At 44.0% G+C, this 14,353-nt stretch overlaps 1 protein-coding gene across 7 annotated transcripts in view; it reads right to left on the minus strand.

The window, feature by feature from the left end:
- Nucleotides 1-1,709: 1,709 nt before the first annotated feature.
- The window catches only part of wbp1la (WW domain binding protein 1-like a), a 120,197-nt gene continuing 107,553 nt past the window's right edge, over nt 1,710-14,353 (minus strand). For all 7 annotated transcript variants that reach the window (XM_043713046.1, XM_043713051.1, XM_043713048.1 and 4 more), the window contains 2 exons: nt 12,719-12,880; nt 1,710-5,808 (listed from right to left, as the gene is read on the minus strand). In XM_043713046.1, coding sequence (XP_043568981.1) covers nt 5,036-5,808; nt 12,719-12,880 — 935 coding nt within the window. In that variant the 3' untranslated portion in view covers nt 1,710-5,035. The remainder of the gene's footprint in view (nt 5,809-12,718; nt 12,881-14,353) is intronic.

Raw genomic sequence — 14,353 nt, forward strand, 5'->3', positions numbered from 1 at the left:
TGGCCCATCGAGTCCATTCTTATATAAACCATTCCTGCACTTGGCCCATGGCCTGAATGTTATGACATTTCAAGTGGCTCATCCAAGTACTTTTTAAAAGTCATTAGATATCCTGCCTCAACCCCCCTCCCAGAACCTCACAACCCTATGGATTTAAAAGGATTTCCTCAAATCCCCTCCCTTTCACTTATAAAATGATGCCCCCTTGATGTTGCTCCCCTCAACTAAGGGGAATAATGGCTATTAACCCTATCCATGCTCTTTATAATCTTCTCCGTCTCAATCAGGTCCCCCTTCAACCTGCTGTGCTCCATTTAATGCTCAATTCTAGTCTCCCTGTGATAGGAAAAATGCTGTTAAACGTGAAGACTGCATTAAAGATTTACAAGGATATTGCTGGGGTTGGAGTGCCTGAGCTATAGGGGTGACTGTATAGAGATTTATAAAATCAGAACCAGGGCTGTGGAGGGGGTTGTTAGGGCCAAGTGCCTGCCCCTCTTCCGCAGTTATGTTCAGGCCCAGGTGTCCCTTGAGAAGGAGCACACTGTGTCCATCAATAGCCTCAAGGTTTTCAGGGAGATGGAGGCACTGCAGTGCATGGAGTGTTTTATTTTCCCCTCCGATTCTATTTTGATTTAACCCCTTCTCCTCCCCCACTTCACTTTAATCGATCACATAGACATTGCCATTGAAGAGAAGGGCACAGCTGGTCACTGGCCCCCACTCCGGGATTTTTTTTTCCCTTCCTGGTGCTGAAATATGAATAAAGGTTTGTGCCCTCGATGTTTCTTCACTGTGTCCTGCACGATGTGTATGCTGCAGAGAAATATGCACTGCTGCTGTTGGACAGTAGTGTGGGAGAAAGATTTAAAAACAAAATCATGACAGGCATTGTTGGGTTGAATAGCCAAGGTCTTTCCCCTGGGGTGGAGCAAATCCAAAACTAGAGGGCATAGGGTTAAGATGAAAGAGGAAATATATAGCATAGAATCATGATAGAATCCCTACAGTGTGGAATCAGGCCATTTGGCCCAACAAGCCCACACCGACCCTCCGAAGAGCAACTCACCCAGATCCAATCCTCTACCCTATTACTCTACATTTACCTAACTAATGGACCCAACCTACACACCCCTGAACACTAATGGCAATTTAGCATGGCCAATTCACCTAACCTGCACATATCTGGCCCGTGGGAGGAAACCAGAGCATCTAGAAGAAATGCATGCGCACATGGGGAGAACGTGCAAACTGCTCACAGGTAGTTGCCTGAGGCTGGAATTGAACCAGGATCCCTGTGCGAACCACTGAGCCACCATGCCACCCCATTTAAAAAGAGACCTATGGAGCAATTTCTTCACGCAGAGGGTGGTGAGTGTCTGGAACAAGCTGCCAGAGGAAGTGGTAGAGGTTGGTACAATTACAACATTAAAAAGGCATTTAAGATGGGTATGTGAATAGGAAGGTTTAGAAGGATATGGGCTAAATGCTGGCAAACGGAACTAGATTAAAGTTAGAATATCTGGTCAGCGTGAATGAGTCGGATTGAAGGGTCTGTTTCCATGCTGTACATCTCTATGACTCTAGATTGCGATGGTGTGTGTGACTGTGAGATTTCAATGACAAACAGCTAATAGGTTAGAAACACACATTTCCTCTTGTAGGGGAGACTAGATAGGAATGCCAGAGAAACACAAGGGAGAGCAATATTATTATATGTCTTTTATTTTTATTTGAAACTGTTTGAATAATTATCACCTTGGTAAAGTCACCGACAGACCGAGTGGTATTGACTTCACAGGGATGATGAGCTGCTGCTTCTCGTAAGAGTGATAGCGCGTGCTGTGAACACAGCCCAGACACACAAGGATCATCATTTGCTGTGTGGTCCATCTCTGTTGGATGATGCCTTGCTGCAACTCAGGGTGATCGGGTGAGTTGTTGAGATGCGACATTTTGTAGAAGCAGAGCGGCTACATAAAGAGGGTATTCAGCCCACCATGTCCTGGAGGTTCTCTCGAGAACAACTTAGCTAATTCCGGTATCTCTCTCTCTCCATTCCACGCCAGCCCATGGTGAACTGCACACAGCTGACAGATTCTTACTGCAAGAGTTGTAGTTTGAGGGGGTGTGGAGTGATAACAAGTTAAATCCTCACAGTAATTTGGCAACGTTCTTGAAAGGAAAACAATGACCAGGAGATCAGAAGACACGATGGCTTTTTTTAATAAACCATTAAAATATCTACTGGAAAAATTACATTGAATGATAAAACCAAGTTAAACCAGTTGGTACTTCATAGAGCAGGTCTTCAATGCATTGCTTTAAGACCAGACCAGGCCAGACCAGCGTAATATACAACTGCATGAAATCCCCTGCGGTTCATAAGAAATAATTTTTGTTTTCTTTCAGTAGTCTGTATATCAAGGTATTGCGGCTTTTGTATTTAAATTTAAAAAGAGTCGCCAAATCAAAACAGATATAATTTTAAGTCCATGCTTTCCCAGTTAATGTGTCACAGAGATTTCCCCTTCCTTACCCCATTTAAAAAAAAAATCTAAACTAATCCTGTGAATGGATCTGGAAATCCCACAGTCCTTCTCCGACAGTTTCCATGACTCTGTCGGTGTGGAACCGAACATAGTGCAGTTTGTCTGCATCTACCCACACCCCTAGACAAACAATGCCACCCCCTCCCCCAACCCAAACAAAATCGAGTTTCACTTCAGCAGAGCCTGCTGCCAACATTGAAACCCATCTAGGTCCAGGCCTCATTGGCTCCGCACTTACAGGGCTCCCTATGTGAGCTTGATCGAACTCATGTGGTGCATGTTCCTTGGCTCATTTCTAAAACTTTACTTGCTTGTGGTAAGACTATCATTCCATCTTCCACTTTCATGTTACACAACTCATGTTGCCCATTATAAATGGCTACCTCCTCTCCAACAGTGACCTCACTGGGGTTATTTACTGCCTGCACCCAGTTCTGACCCAGTCAAGAACTGCCTGGTATGTTGGACTGTTCCAGTGTTTAACAACAGATGAGGCAGTCATTCCCGGGGTGTTGAGGCAACACCCTGAATAAATGACTCGCTCACCATCCACAAATCTACAGCTCACCATGATCTAATACCAGATTCAAACCCACTTAAATACCAGGGTGTGGTGGGGACAAAGAAATGGAAGGGAGGGTGGAAACCTGGCTTGTATCTTACAGTGACGTAGGGAGATGGCTAGGGATGATTCAGAGTTGGGCTTGGGCCCTGGTAACACGTTTGGCATTTTGCTGTGCACAGCCAACACAGGGTGTGCGTGTATGCACACATAATGAATCTGTAACTCACCTAACATTGTTCTACTCATACTTCAGTGTAGCCCATTCAGACATTAAACTGAGGTCATGTCCGCCCATGCTGTTGGGCACTAAATGTCCCACTTTGCCATTCAAAAAGCAGCACCCGGTCCAGTTACTGGCCAAAGTTTTTCCCTCAACCAACATCTAAAACACATCTTTTACCTTATTGCTGCTTGTTAAAGATTGCTGAGTGGGCAAATTTGGTTGCCTCAATTCCTAACAGTACAACAGTGACTACATTTCAAAAGCAATTCATTGGTTGTAAAGCGCTTTGGAATACCCTGAGGTCATGAAAGGCAATACACACACACACACACACACACATATATATAAATCCCGATTTGTTTTCACAGATACACACAAACACTCTCACACACGCAGTGGTCTTAATCTCCGCACTATGTAGAAGACACAAAGGCTTCAGATATACAAATTTGCAAACTTGCTGCACGGAACACACAGAATGGAAATTCATTTGTGCTATTATATGAATTGGAGACATAGTACTGGTGGAGGAGAAGCTCTGGTGAGCGAGAGAGAGTGACTATTCTGACTTGCACAGCAGATCTGAGTTTATCACAGATGTTAACGCACACCAAATTAAACAGCGCATAACTAATCAGAACCAACTTTGTTTCACTTGGGAAAAGTCATTTGCAACAACAACCATACCAGTCAGACACTATCCAGATTTTCCCAGCTACCATCAGTTCTGAGGAAGGGTCACTGGACCTGAAATGTTAACTCTGATTTCTCTGCACAGATGCTGCCAGACCTGTTGAGCTTTTCCAGCAATTTCTGTTAACGTTTCTGATTCAGAGCATCCACAGCTCTTTCTGTTTTTACTATGCACATTAAATTCACCATTACAGATTCAGGACAAGGAAAGATTGCATATCCAACCCAGTTATGGCTTTTTGTTGTGGTTTTTCACTGTGTCAGCTTCTGCAGGTGACTTGATCATCGTATCTTGCCGCACATCCTGAATCTTCATACGCATTGCAAATGTCAAAAAAAAAGTCAAAGCCTTAGTAATCAAAACAATGCAACTTGTGCTTTTGTAGAGAGAGATAAACAATGCGGAAAGATGCCCTTTATACATTTTAAAGCCAGTATTCACAGTCCCATAAGAGAGTAGCCACTCCCCCCCCACAACCACACACCCCCCCCACCCCTTACTCCTGCTATTCAAAAGCACACCCATGTGCCAGGACTAAAGTCTCCAGTTTTATTCTATTTGGGATTTCAATCCCAAATAGCCGTCTCTCTTATTGGACACAGGTAAAGAAAAATAAAGTGGTCTTTCTGCCTGACAAGATGAATGTAGGGCCATGATCCCATGCAAATAGGTTTTGATTAAAAATTAAATTTTGAATACAAAATTCCAGTTGACGCCAAAATTGCATCTATACTACAATATGACAGGTCAACGTTAACCACCACAGAATGCTAGCCGTGTAGCTAGCCTGACCAATTGCTCTTGGTGCAATGTTGCCAGCACAGTCTCTGCTTCATACCACCACCCAGTCTGGCATCAACTGTCTATTGTTGTCTCTCTCTCTCTCCCCCCCTCCCAGGTACATGCTGATACCAGGATGGTTTCGAAGCTCAATGAGAAGGGAGTCCGAGGAGTCCTTGAGCACAGATATCGAATCGTGCAGCTGATGGGGCAAGCTGCCGTTAGGTTTGGGCATCGTGGTGCTGATGAGCTTGTAGCAACTCGTTTTCATTGATGGTGTCCAGCAGAAGACACACCGGTTCCTCTGTGACCATGTCTGGAACGTGCTGTTCCTTGCAATCCTGTTGCTCGTGTGCTTCAGCAAGGCCTTCCTCCCTCATGTCTGCTCGGGGACATGACTCACACATGTTACAGCTGTCACAGAACTCCATCGCACCCCCCAAACCGTCAATCAGACCATCCAGCTCCTTTGGGTCATCGTCTCTGTTGCAAACACAGACCTCGATGCCGGAATCGCCGGTGAACCTACGATGTCTCCCTGGCGTCTTGTCCACATCCTTGATTTCCAAACAGGCCTGGTGGTGCCAGTTTTCAATCTTCGAGGAAGAGCTGGGGTAATAGTCAGTGAGTTGCTCTTTCTCGGGGCAGCTCAGCTCCTCCTCCAGCTCTAGGCAGCACGCATGCACAGGCTCGAGCTCTGAGGCAGGACCTAGATCGTCCGCCTGGTTCACCGTCGCAGATTTGTTCGAGCCACTCTCAGAGTACACCAGGGATGAGTCCAGGTCTAGAGTGCTGCCCTGACGGGGCACCACCTCGCAGACTGTCGGCACAGAGTTACTCGGGGTGTTGGGGGACCTGGCTGGTTCGGGATTTGAGGAGCTATTACAGTCTGTGACACACTGCTGATGAAGAAAGGCACTGTAGGGGGGTGGAGGAGTCACTGGTCTGTTCACCACTTCTTCATAAGGAGGTAGCAGATAACTTGGCAAAAATCCTGGTCGTTGTTTCCGGAAGGGATTGGGAGGGAAGAAACAAAGAAAGAAAAATATATTAATATTCATAATGCAAACATATTTAATCACCTTATTAGAACTAATTACTCTCTCTACACAGAATCGTGAACACAGCCCGGTCCATCACACAAGCCAACCTCCTGATGAAGGGCTTTTGCCCGAAACGTCGACTCTCCTGTTCCTCGGATGCTGCCTGACCTGCTGTGCTTTTCCAGCACCACACTGTTCAACTCCCATCCACTGACTCATCTAGATTTCTCGATGATGTTCGCTGTCTTTTCCTAAGACAGTCAACATCAAAGACCCCTCCCACCCCAGTTATAATCTCTTCCAACCTCTTCATACAGGCAGAAGATACAAAAGCTTAAACGCAAGGACCATCAGATGGAAAGCTCCTTCCCTGCTGTTATTAGGCTGCTGAATGGACGTCTCAAATTTAATGTTGATCTCGCTCTTTGTGCGCCCTCTCTGTAGCTGTGATAGTGTATTCCTCACTCTGTTCTGTTTCCCTTAGATCTTTGTACAGTATGATCTGCCTGTACTGAACACAAAACTCTTCACTGATTTATTACTGTCACGTGTATCTAGGTACGATAAAAAAAAATTAAATCTAAATGGCCAGGGCACGAGCAACTCAGGAATCTTGGGCTGCTAGTCTGAAGATCTTGGAGGGTGGCCTGACAGGTTATAACAGCAGGAAGGTTATGTTGGGGCTGTACAGGACTTTGGTGAGGCCACAGCTGGAATACTGTGTGCAGGTCTGGCCCGTACTCTACAGGAAGGATGGGATTGCACTGGACGGGGTGCAGAGGAGATTCTCCAGAATGTTACCTGGGATGGAACAACTCAGTGATGGAGAGGGGCTGGATAAGCTTAGGTTATTTTCTTTGGAGCAGGGAAGATTGAAGTGGGTATAAAATTGTGAGGGTGGGTAGGATACAGCTGTTACCTTCAATTGGAGGGTCAGAAACAAGGGAGCATAACTTTAAAAGTGAGAGGCACATTTATAGGGGATTTGAGGCAAAACCTTTTCACCCAGGTGGTGGGGGTCTGGAATGCACTGGTGGGCAGCTGATGCAGGAAACTTCAACCTTTATAAAGAACTTGGCTGAGAGTTGAAATGTCATAACATTCAAGGTCACAGTGGCATAGCTTTGACAGTGCAGATTTGATGGACCTAAGGGCCTCATCTCTATTCTGTGATTCCCTATCCAAGGGATCCAGAACAGCCAGTTTACAACTCTCTCTTTCATCACAATTAACATCCCCTTCCTTCTTTCTGCACTGGACCTAACGACAATCCCTCAAGTTCTGCCAAAAAGTGTGGCAGGACAGGTTACTAGGGTAGTTAAGGCGGCATATGGAAATTTGCCTTTATCAGTCTGGTCCATGTTATAACAGCAGAAAGGTCATGTTGGGACTGTACAGGACTTTGGTGAGGCCATGGCTGGAGTACTGGGTGCAGGTCTAGCCCACACTCTACAGGAAGGATGGGATTGCACTGGAGTACTGTGTCCATTCTCCAATCCCTTTTAGTTTTACAGAGGAGTCCTAATGGACTCAAAATGTTAACTATTCCTCTCGACAGATGCTGCCAGACCTACTGAGTTTCTCCAGCATTTTGTGTTTGTTTCAGATTTCCAGCATCCACAGTATCTTGCTTTTATTAGACAAGATCAATCGTCCTTCAGCATATTGCACTTTATCACATGAATGATTCAAGGCCCAGGTGAAAAACTCAAAGGCAAATGAGTAAATATCATTTAACTCTTTGCACCAACTTACTTTGATACAGAACCTTTAACATAATACAACACTCCCAGGTGCTTTACGGGAGCTAATAGTAGACATCATACACTTAGCATCAGAAGGAGATACTAGGAAGAATGACAAAGGGCAAGGTTTTAAACAGAGAGAGATGTAAACGATGAGGATCTGAGGGAAGGAGTTGTAGGGTTAATACAACCAAAGAGATGACAACCAATGATTGGACAATAGTAATCTTTCTGCTCCCATATCAATAAATTTTGATGCAATCTGCAACTCAGTTATAGTTTACTGTCCTTGTGTCGATATCAATTGAAATCAGCTTAAGATTCTGGTATTAAATGTGTGCAGATATTTCAGAGGATGATTGACCTGAGGAGATTACAGAGATAGGAAAGTGGTGGAGGGTCATACAGAGATTTGAAAACAAGAGTATAAACCTTAAGTTTCAAAATTGTCACAGGAATAATGACGCTGATGGATTTTTTTTAACCAATGTCTCCAAGGGTCAGAGTATTGAGTACAGGAGTTGGGAGGTCATGTTGCGGCTGTACAGGACATTGGTTGGGCCACTGTTGGAATATTGCGTGCAATTCTGGTCTCCTTCCTATCGGAAAGATGTTGTGAAACTTGAAAGCGTTCAGAAAAGATTTACAAGGATGTTGCCAGGGTTGGAGGATTTGAGCTACAGGGAGAGGCTGAACAGGGAGGAGCTGTTTTCCCTGGAGTGTTGGAGGCTGAGGGGTGACCTTATAGTGGTTTACAAAATTATGATGTGAGTGGATAGGATAAATAGACAAAGTCTTTTCTCTGGGGTCGGGGAGTCCAGAACTAGAGGGCATAGGTTTAGGGTGAGAGGGGAAAGATATAAAAGGGGCAACTTTTTCACTTAGAGGGTTGTACATGTATGGAATGAGCTGCCAGAGGATGTGGTGGAGGCTGGTACAATTACAACATTTAAAAGGCATTTGGATGGGTATATGAATAGGAAGGGTTTGGAGGGATATGGGCCGGGTGCTGGCAGGTGGGACTAGATTGGGTTGGGATATCTGGTCGGCATGGACGAGTTGGACCGAAGGGTCTGTTTCCATGCTGTACATCTCTATGACTCGATGAATATTGTAGCTATGATGTGAAGATGCCAGTGTTGGACCTGGGGTGGGCAAAGTCAGAAGTCACATGACACTGGGTTATAATCCAATAATCTATTTGAAATCACAAGCTTTCGGAGTGTAGCCCCCGAGTCAAGACCTCACCTGATGAAGAAGCAGAGCTCTGAAAGTTTGTGAATTCACAAACCTGTTAGACTAGAAACTGGCACCATGTGACTTCTGATTTTGTCCATGAATATTAAACTGGCTAAGTCCTCAGTTACAACTACTGAATTCTAGACCGTCTGTCTCAAAGAAAACTAAACACCGGGAAAGAAAAGTCTTTTTAAAGAAAAGAACAATGAAAAAGCAAAGTGGCGATAGGTCAGATATTTCAGTTGTGAAGTTAGCAGGAACACCTTTCATGAAGAAATCATCACCTACTTTGCGCTTTCTACGGTCCTCACTCTGAGGCCCGAAACGTCGAATCTCCTGTTCCCTGGATGCTGCCTGACCTGCTGTGCTGTTCCAGCAATAAAGTTTCAACAATGAAGAAATCATCACCTACTTTGCGCTTTCTACGGTCCTCACTCTGAGACCACGTGCAAAACACACTCGCAACTTTGAGCTTAGAAAATCTGCGAAAGTATGGCAGTGTGAAAATTTTGATAGATCGGTACAAATATGAATACAAGGATAGTAAAATGTTGCTGGTTTGCAAATTACATCAAAATTTATGGACACAGAAACAAAGATTGTTCTTTTTGATGCAGAATTCTTTAAAAGCCAAGTATCTAGTTTTCTGCCTCTGCCCTCACAAGATGCTCCTGAAATTGTTTTTGCCAGAGACCGCAAATGGATGTAATTTCTTGCAAGTCACAGTCCAAGCAGTTCTGTTACCTGCCACCAGAGGGCAGAGTCAGCATGCTCCTCTCCTAAAAGTCATCATTGTCCTACCAGCCCATTGGGCAGCTGTCTCATTACAGTAACCTGACAATCACCATGCCTGAGGTGAAGGGGACAGGTGGAGAGGTATAGAGAGAGAGAGAGAGAGAGACAGACAGACAGAGAGAGAGGGAGACAGAGACAGAAGGAGAGACAGAGAGAGAGAGAGAGAGACAGAGAGACAGAGTCCTTCATGGTAACCTCAGCCAGTGCAGAAATTGAACGCAGATTGCTGACATCACTCTGCATGGCAATGGCTGGTTTCCAATTTGCAAAAGGCAATGAACCACTGAATAAGGATAGTCAATGGATTACAGCATTATGGGATGGAGTGGGCAAAACACACAGAAATGTTCAAATCAGCCTTAAAGTGTACTGAATGGTAGGGCTGCATTGACAGGCTGAGTGAGCTCCTGTTCCTACCTTCCTTCCTAAAGTTTATGAAGAAGGCTTTAGGCAGTAGTTCAGTTGATCATTCATTCTAATTAAATAGATCAGGGAATGCTTGAGTATCTTAGTTTTAAAAGCCCAGCCTAGCCTTGATGTCAGGAGGGGAACAGTGAGACAAGCTGCTGTCTCATGGACTGGAGCTAAGTCACTGAATGCCATGAAACAAGAGAGTGGGATCTATTCATGGTTGTGGTGAAGATCTGTTCATTGAAGTTACTTACTACAGAAAATTTACATTCAGTGATCTCCTGAGTGATCCTAAATCCTAAAAGCCCCCCCACTCCCCCAAAACAAATCAGCCTTTTCTTTCACACTCCCAAAAGCCCACATTGTTTTGGGTTGATTGGAAAGTATATGCACAAGGTGAAGCAGGACTAATGGGCCAGAAGGTCTTTTCAGTCTGAAGAACGGTCACTGGATCCGAAACATTAACTCTGCTTTCTCTCCACAGATGCTGAGTTTCTCCAGCAATTTCCATTTTTGTTCTCGAGGGTTTTTAACCTGAATGTTATTGGTTACATGAGTAAGATTGTGGATAGGAAGGTGAATTGACACACTGTAGCTTTCTGATGCCAATGTCATTCTGAATGAATGAATGAAAGACTCTGGCATGATTGTGTACACATGAGAAACCAGGATAGAGAGCGAGATGATTTCACTCTAGTTTGCAGCTTTGTGAGTAATATTCCATTCTGGCCATGGGCTGCTCTCTAGACTACATAAAGAGGGGTGCCCACCATCAGCAGCCAGTGCACAAGTTAACAACAAGGGAGAATTTTCCTTTATTCAATTTTTGCCTGACTTAAAAGAGGCGGAGGAAGGAATGAGAGACAGCAAGAGAGAGCATGCATGAGTGAGTCCGAAAGCGAGTGAATGAGAGCAAAAGTATGAGAGTGTGAGTGAGTGAGTGAGTGAGTGAGTGAGTGAGTGTGAGAGAGTGAGAGAGTGAGAGAAAATGGCACAAAGAGATGTGTACGTGCTTGCGTGCACCCACACACACATATGCACACATATATTCAAACATTAGCACATACCTCACCAAGGGATGGACAGTGATAGATTCCAAGTGAACACATACGCAGAAAGGAAGAAAGACATAGACAAGGAGACACACAGATGTATAAACACAAAGATTGACATGTACCACAGACACTGAAACAGAAGAGGTGAGGGTGAGGGAGGAGAGAAGGGGACAAAGGAAAGATAGATAAGGTAAGGCTGGGAGGAAAATAAAGAGAGAGAGAGAGAGAGAGACACACAGATTTACGAATCTCATATTTAAAAATAATTGGCCCAATATTAATGGTCATTTCTACGAGTTCCAGATTTCTACTGTCCTTTTGTAATGTTTGTATTGAGGTTTGGTTGTAATTTTAACATCAGTCTCTCCCCATTGAGAGACCCAACTTTTGAACCAGTGGAAATTAGGTAAAAGGGGGAGAAACTCCTTGCTGACCTTACTATTTTAATGTCGCAGAATAAGAAATCTTCACAGAATACATATTTGAAAAGATGACATTAAATTTATATAATTTAAATAAAAACAGCCCAAATGAATAGCACGTCCTTCCAGGTTTTTTAAAAACAAAATTCCCTTTTCCTGGGCTTGCGGAAGTGAAAGATCCTGCAGCACTGTACTCCAAGTGTAAACCTAGATCTCAAGTACTGAATGCATCTGGTCATGAACAGAATTATCACTGTTCCCTTCCTGTATTTAACTGATATCCATCCATTTGAAGACAGAAGTAGGAATCAAATGAATCGCTACAAGGACCAGCCCTCCTTTGCAAGTCCTGAAACCCTGGTATTAATCTCTCTGCCTACACCTAATTCAGCAAGCATCAATCCACTAGAACTGGTCTCTCCTGCTGATTCCAGGACATGCACCACACAATTTGAATTTAGTAAATAAAAACAGGAATGTAAAGTTGACTCATTGAAACCATTAAATTAGCGCTGATTATCATAAAAACCCATCTGATCCACTAAACACGTTTAGGGAAGGACATCTGCCATCCTTTCCCAGTCTGAGCCACATACAATCTCAGACCCACAGCGATGTGGTTGAATCTGAGCAATTAGACAGAAAAATAAACACTTAACCAGCCCAACAAATTTCACAAGTGAGATATCCTCACCTCCCACCACTTAGAGGGTAACCTTCAGCCCCAAGCCTGTATCAAAGACTCAGGTGTGGCCAGTACTTGGTTAACAAAAACAAGTAAAAGGTTTCTTCTTTTTCTATTTTAATCCAGAGATGAGCCAGAACTTACTATCACAGAAACTACAGTTGACATGAAGAACAGAAACACGTTGGAGAGGAAGCTAGATAAATGAGGGAGAAGAGAGATGATGATCAGCTGATGTAGAATGGGAGGCCATTCACACGGAGCAATGGTCTGTTGCTACCTTGTTAAATTTCATATAATTGTGCATTACCTTTTGCACCAAAACTGGAAGAAAAATGGCTGAACTGCCAAATGTAAAATAAGATCAAACACATCAGAAATGCAGATGGTCAAAGACGCAGAACATTGACAGCAATACACCCCTGTAAGACAGACAAGTCAATGGTGTCAAAGGGCTAATGATAATGCACCATGGTTCAGGGATGACGAGCTCCAGTAAAGACACATACTCAGGTAGAGTGGGAGCAAGGAGTAGTTCCGGGCTCCTTGGTAGGCGATGAGGTTTATCTCCCGCTGCCGTTGCTGCTGTTGCAGACGGAGCTTGGCTCGCCGGTGGTGACAGACACAGCAACAGCTCAGGATGATGATGATGGTCCAAACCAGCCAGAACCCTGTGGACAGAAAGACAAGCAAAATATCACACCGCTGAATTACATTGTAGTGACTCCAGACATACAGTTTCTGCTATCCAGTTGACTGTACAAACACTGAAACCTAGAAAATAGGAGCAAGGGTGTTCTCCATTACCAATTCGACCGTAGTGCATTGTAAGGGATCTACATTTGCCTATACTAACCTTTTTATGTTGACATTCTTACAGAAGCTTTTACAGTCTGCTTTTATGTTCCATACTAATTTACTCTCATACTCTATTTTCTTCCACTTAATCAATTGGTTGGTCTCCTTTGCTGAATTCTAAGTTGCCCCCAATCCTCCAGTTTGCCTTCTTTCTCTCGCCACTTTATATGGACTCTGCTTTGGATCAAACACTATCCTTAATTTTGCTCATTAGCCATTGATACCACTAAACCTAAAAAAAGTTCACAAAATGGATGCTAAATTAAAATGGAAATTGCACAAGACTTTCCAAATGAATCAAAGAATTCTTGTGACGTTTAGTGAAAGTAAATAGTCACAACATATCCATCTCTGGGAGATCAGCAGGATGGTCACAGACTGGTTAAAACTGCCAGCAGCAACACTCTCTTTCAATTGTCCTAGTTGGGAGGCAATTTGCAAGAATAAATAATCCCCAATACTTTGAATTCATTGACTATGTTGTGGTTCTGTTCGCCGAGCTGGAAATTTGTGTTGCAGATGTTTCGTCCCCAGTCTAGGTGACATCCTCAGTGCTTGGGAGCCTCCTGTGAAGCGCTTCTGTGGTGTTTCCTCCGGCATTTATAGTGGTTGAATCTGCCGCTTCCGGTTGTCAGTTTCAGCTGTCCGCTGGAGTGGCCGGTATATTGGGTCCAGGTCGATTTGCTTATTGATTGATTCTGTGGATGAATGCCATGCCTCTAGGAATTCCCTGGCTGTTCTGTGTGGTTTTTCCTATAATAGTAGTGCTGTCCCAGTCGAATTCATGTTGCTCGTCATCTGAGTGTGTGGCTACTAAGGATAGCTGGTCATGTCATTTCGTGGCTAGTTGGTGTTCATGGATGTGGATCGTTAGCTGTCTTCCTGTTTGTCCTATATAGTGTTTTGTGCAGTCCTTGCAAGGGATTTTGTACACTACATTGGTTTTGCTTATGCTGGGTATTGGGTCCTTTGTCCTGGTGAGTTGTTGTCTGAGGATGGCTGTTGGTTTGGGTGCTGTTATGAGTCCTAGTGGTCACAGTAGTCTGGCTGTCAGTTCAGAAATGTTTGATGTATGGTAAAGTGGCTAGTCCTTTGGGTTGTGGCATGTCCTCATTCCGTTGTCTTTCCCTTAGGCATCTGTTGATGAAATTGCACGGGTATCAGTTTTTGGCAAATACATTGTAGAGGTGTTCTTCCTCTTTTTGAAGTTCTATTGTGCTGCAGTGTGTTGTGGCCCTTTTGAATAGTGTCTTGATGCAACTTCTTTTGTGTGTGTTGGGGTGGTT

This window comes from Chiloscyllium plagiosum, chromosome 22 (genome assembly GCF_004010195.1).
Source record: "Chiloscyllium plagiosum isolate BGI_BamShark_2017 chromosome 22, ASM401019v2, whole genome shotgun sequence".
Lineage (NCBI taxonomy): Eukaryota > Metazoa > Chordata > Chondrichthyes > Orectolobiformes > Hemiscylliidae > Chiloscyllium > Chiloscyllium plagiosum.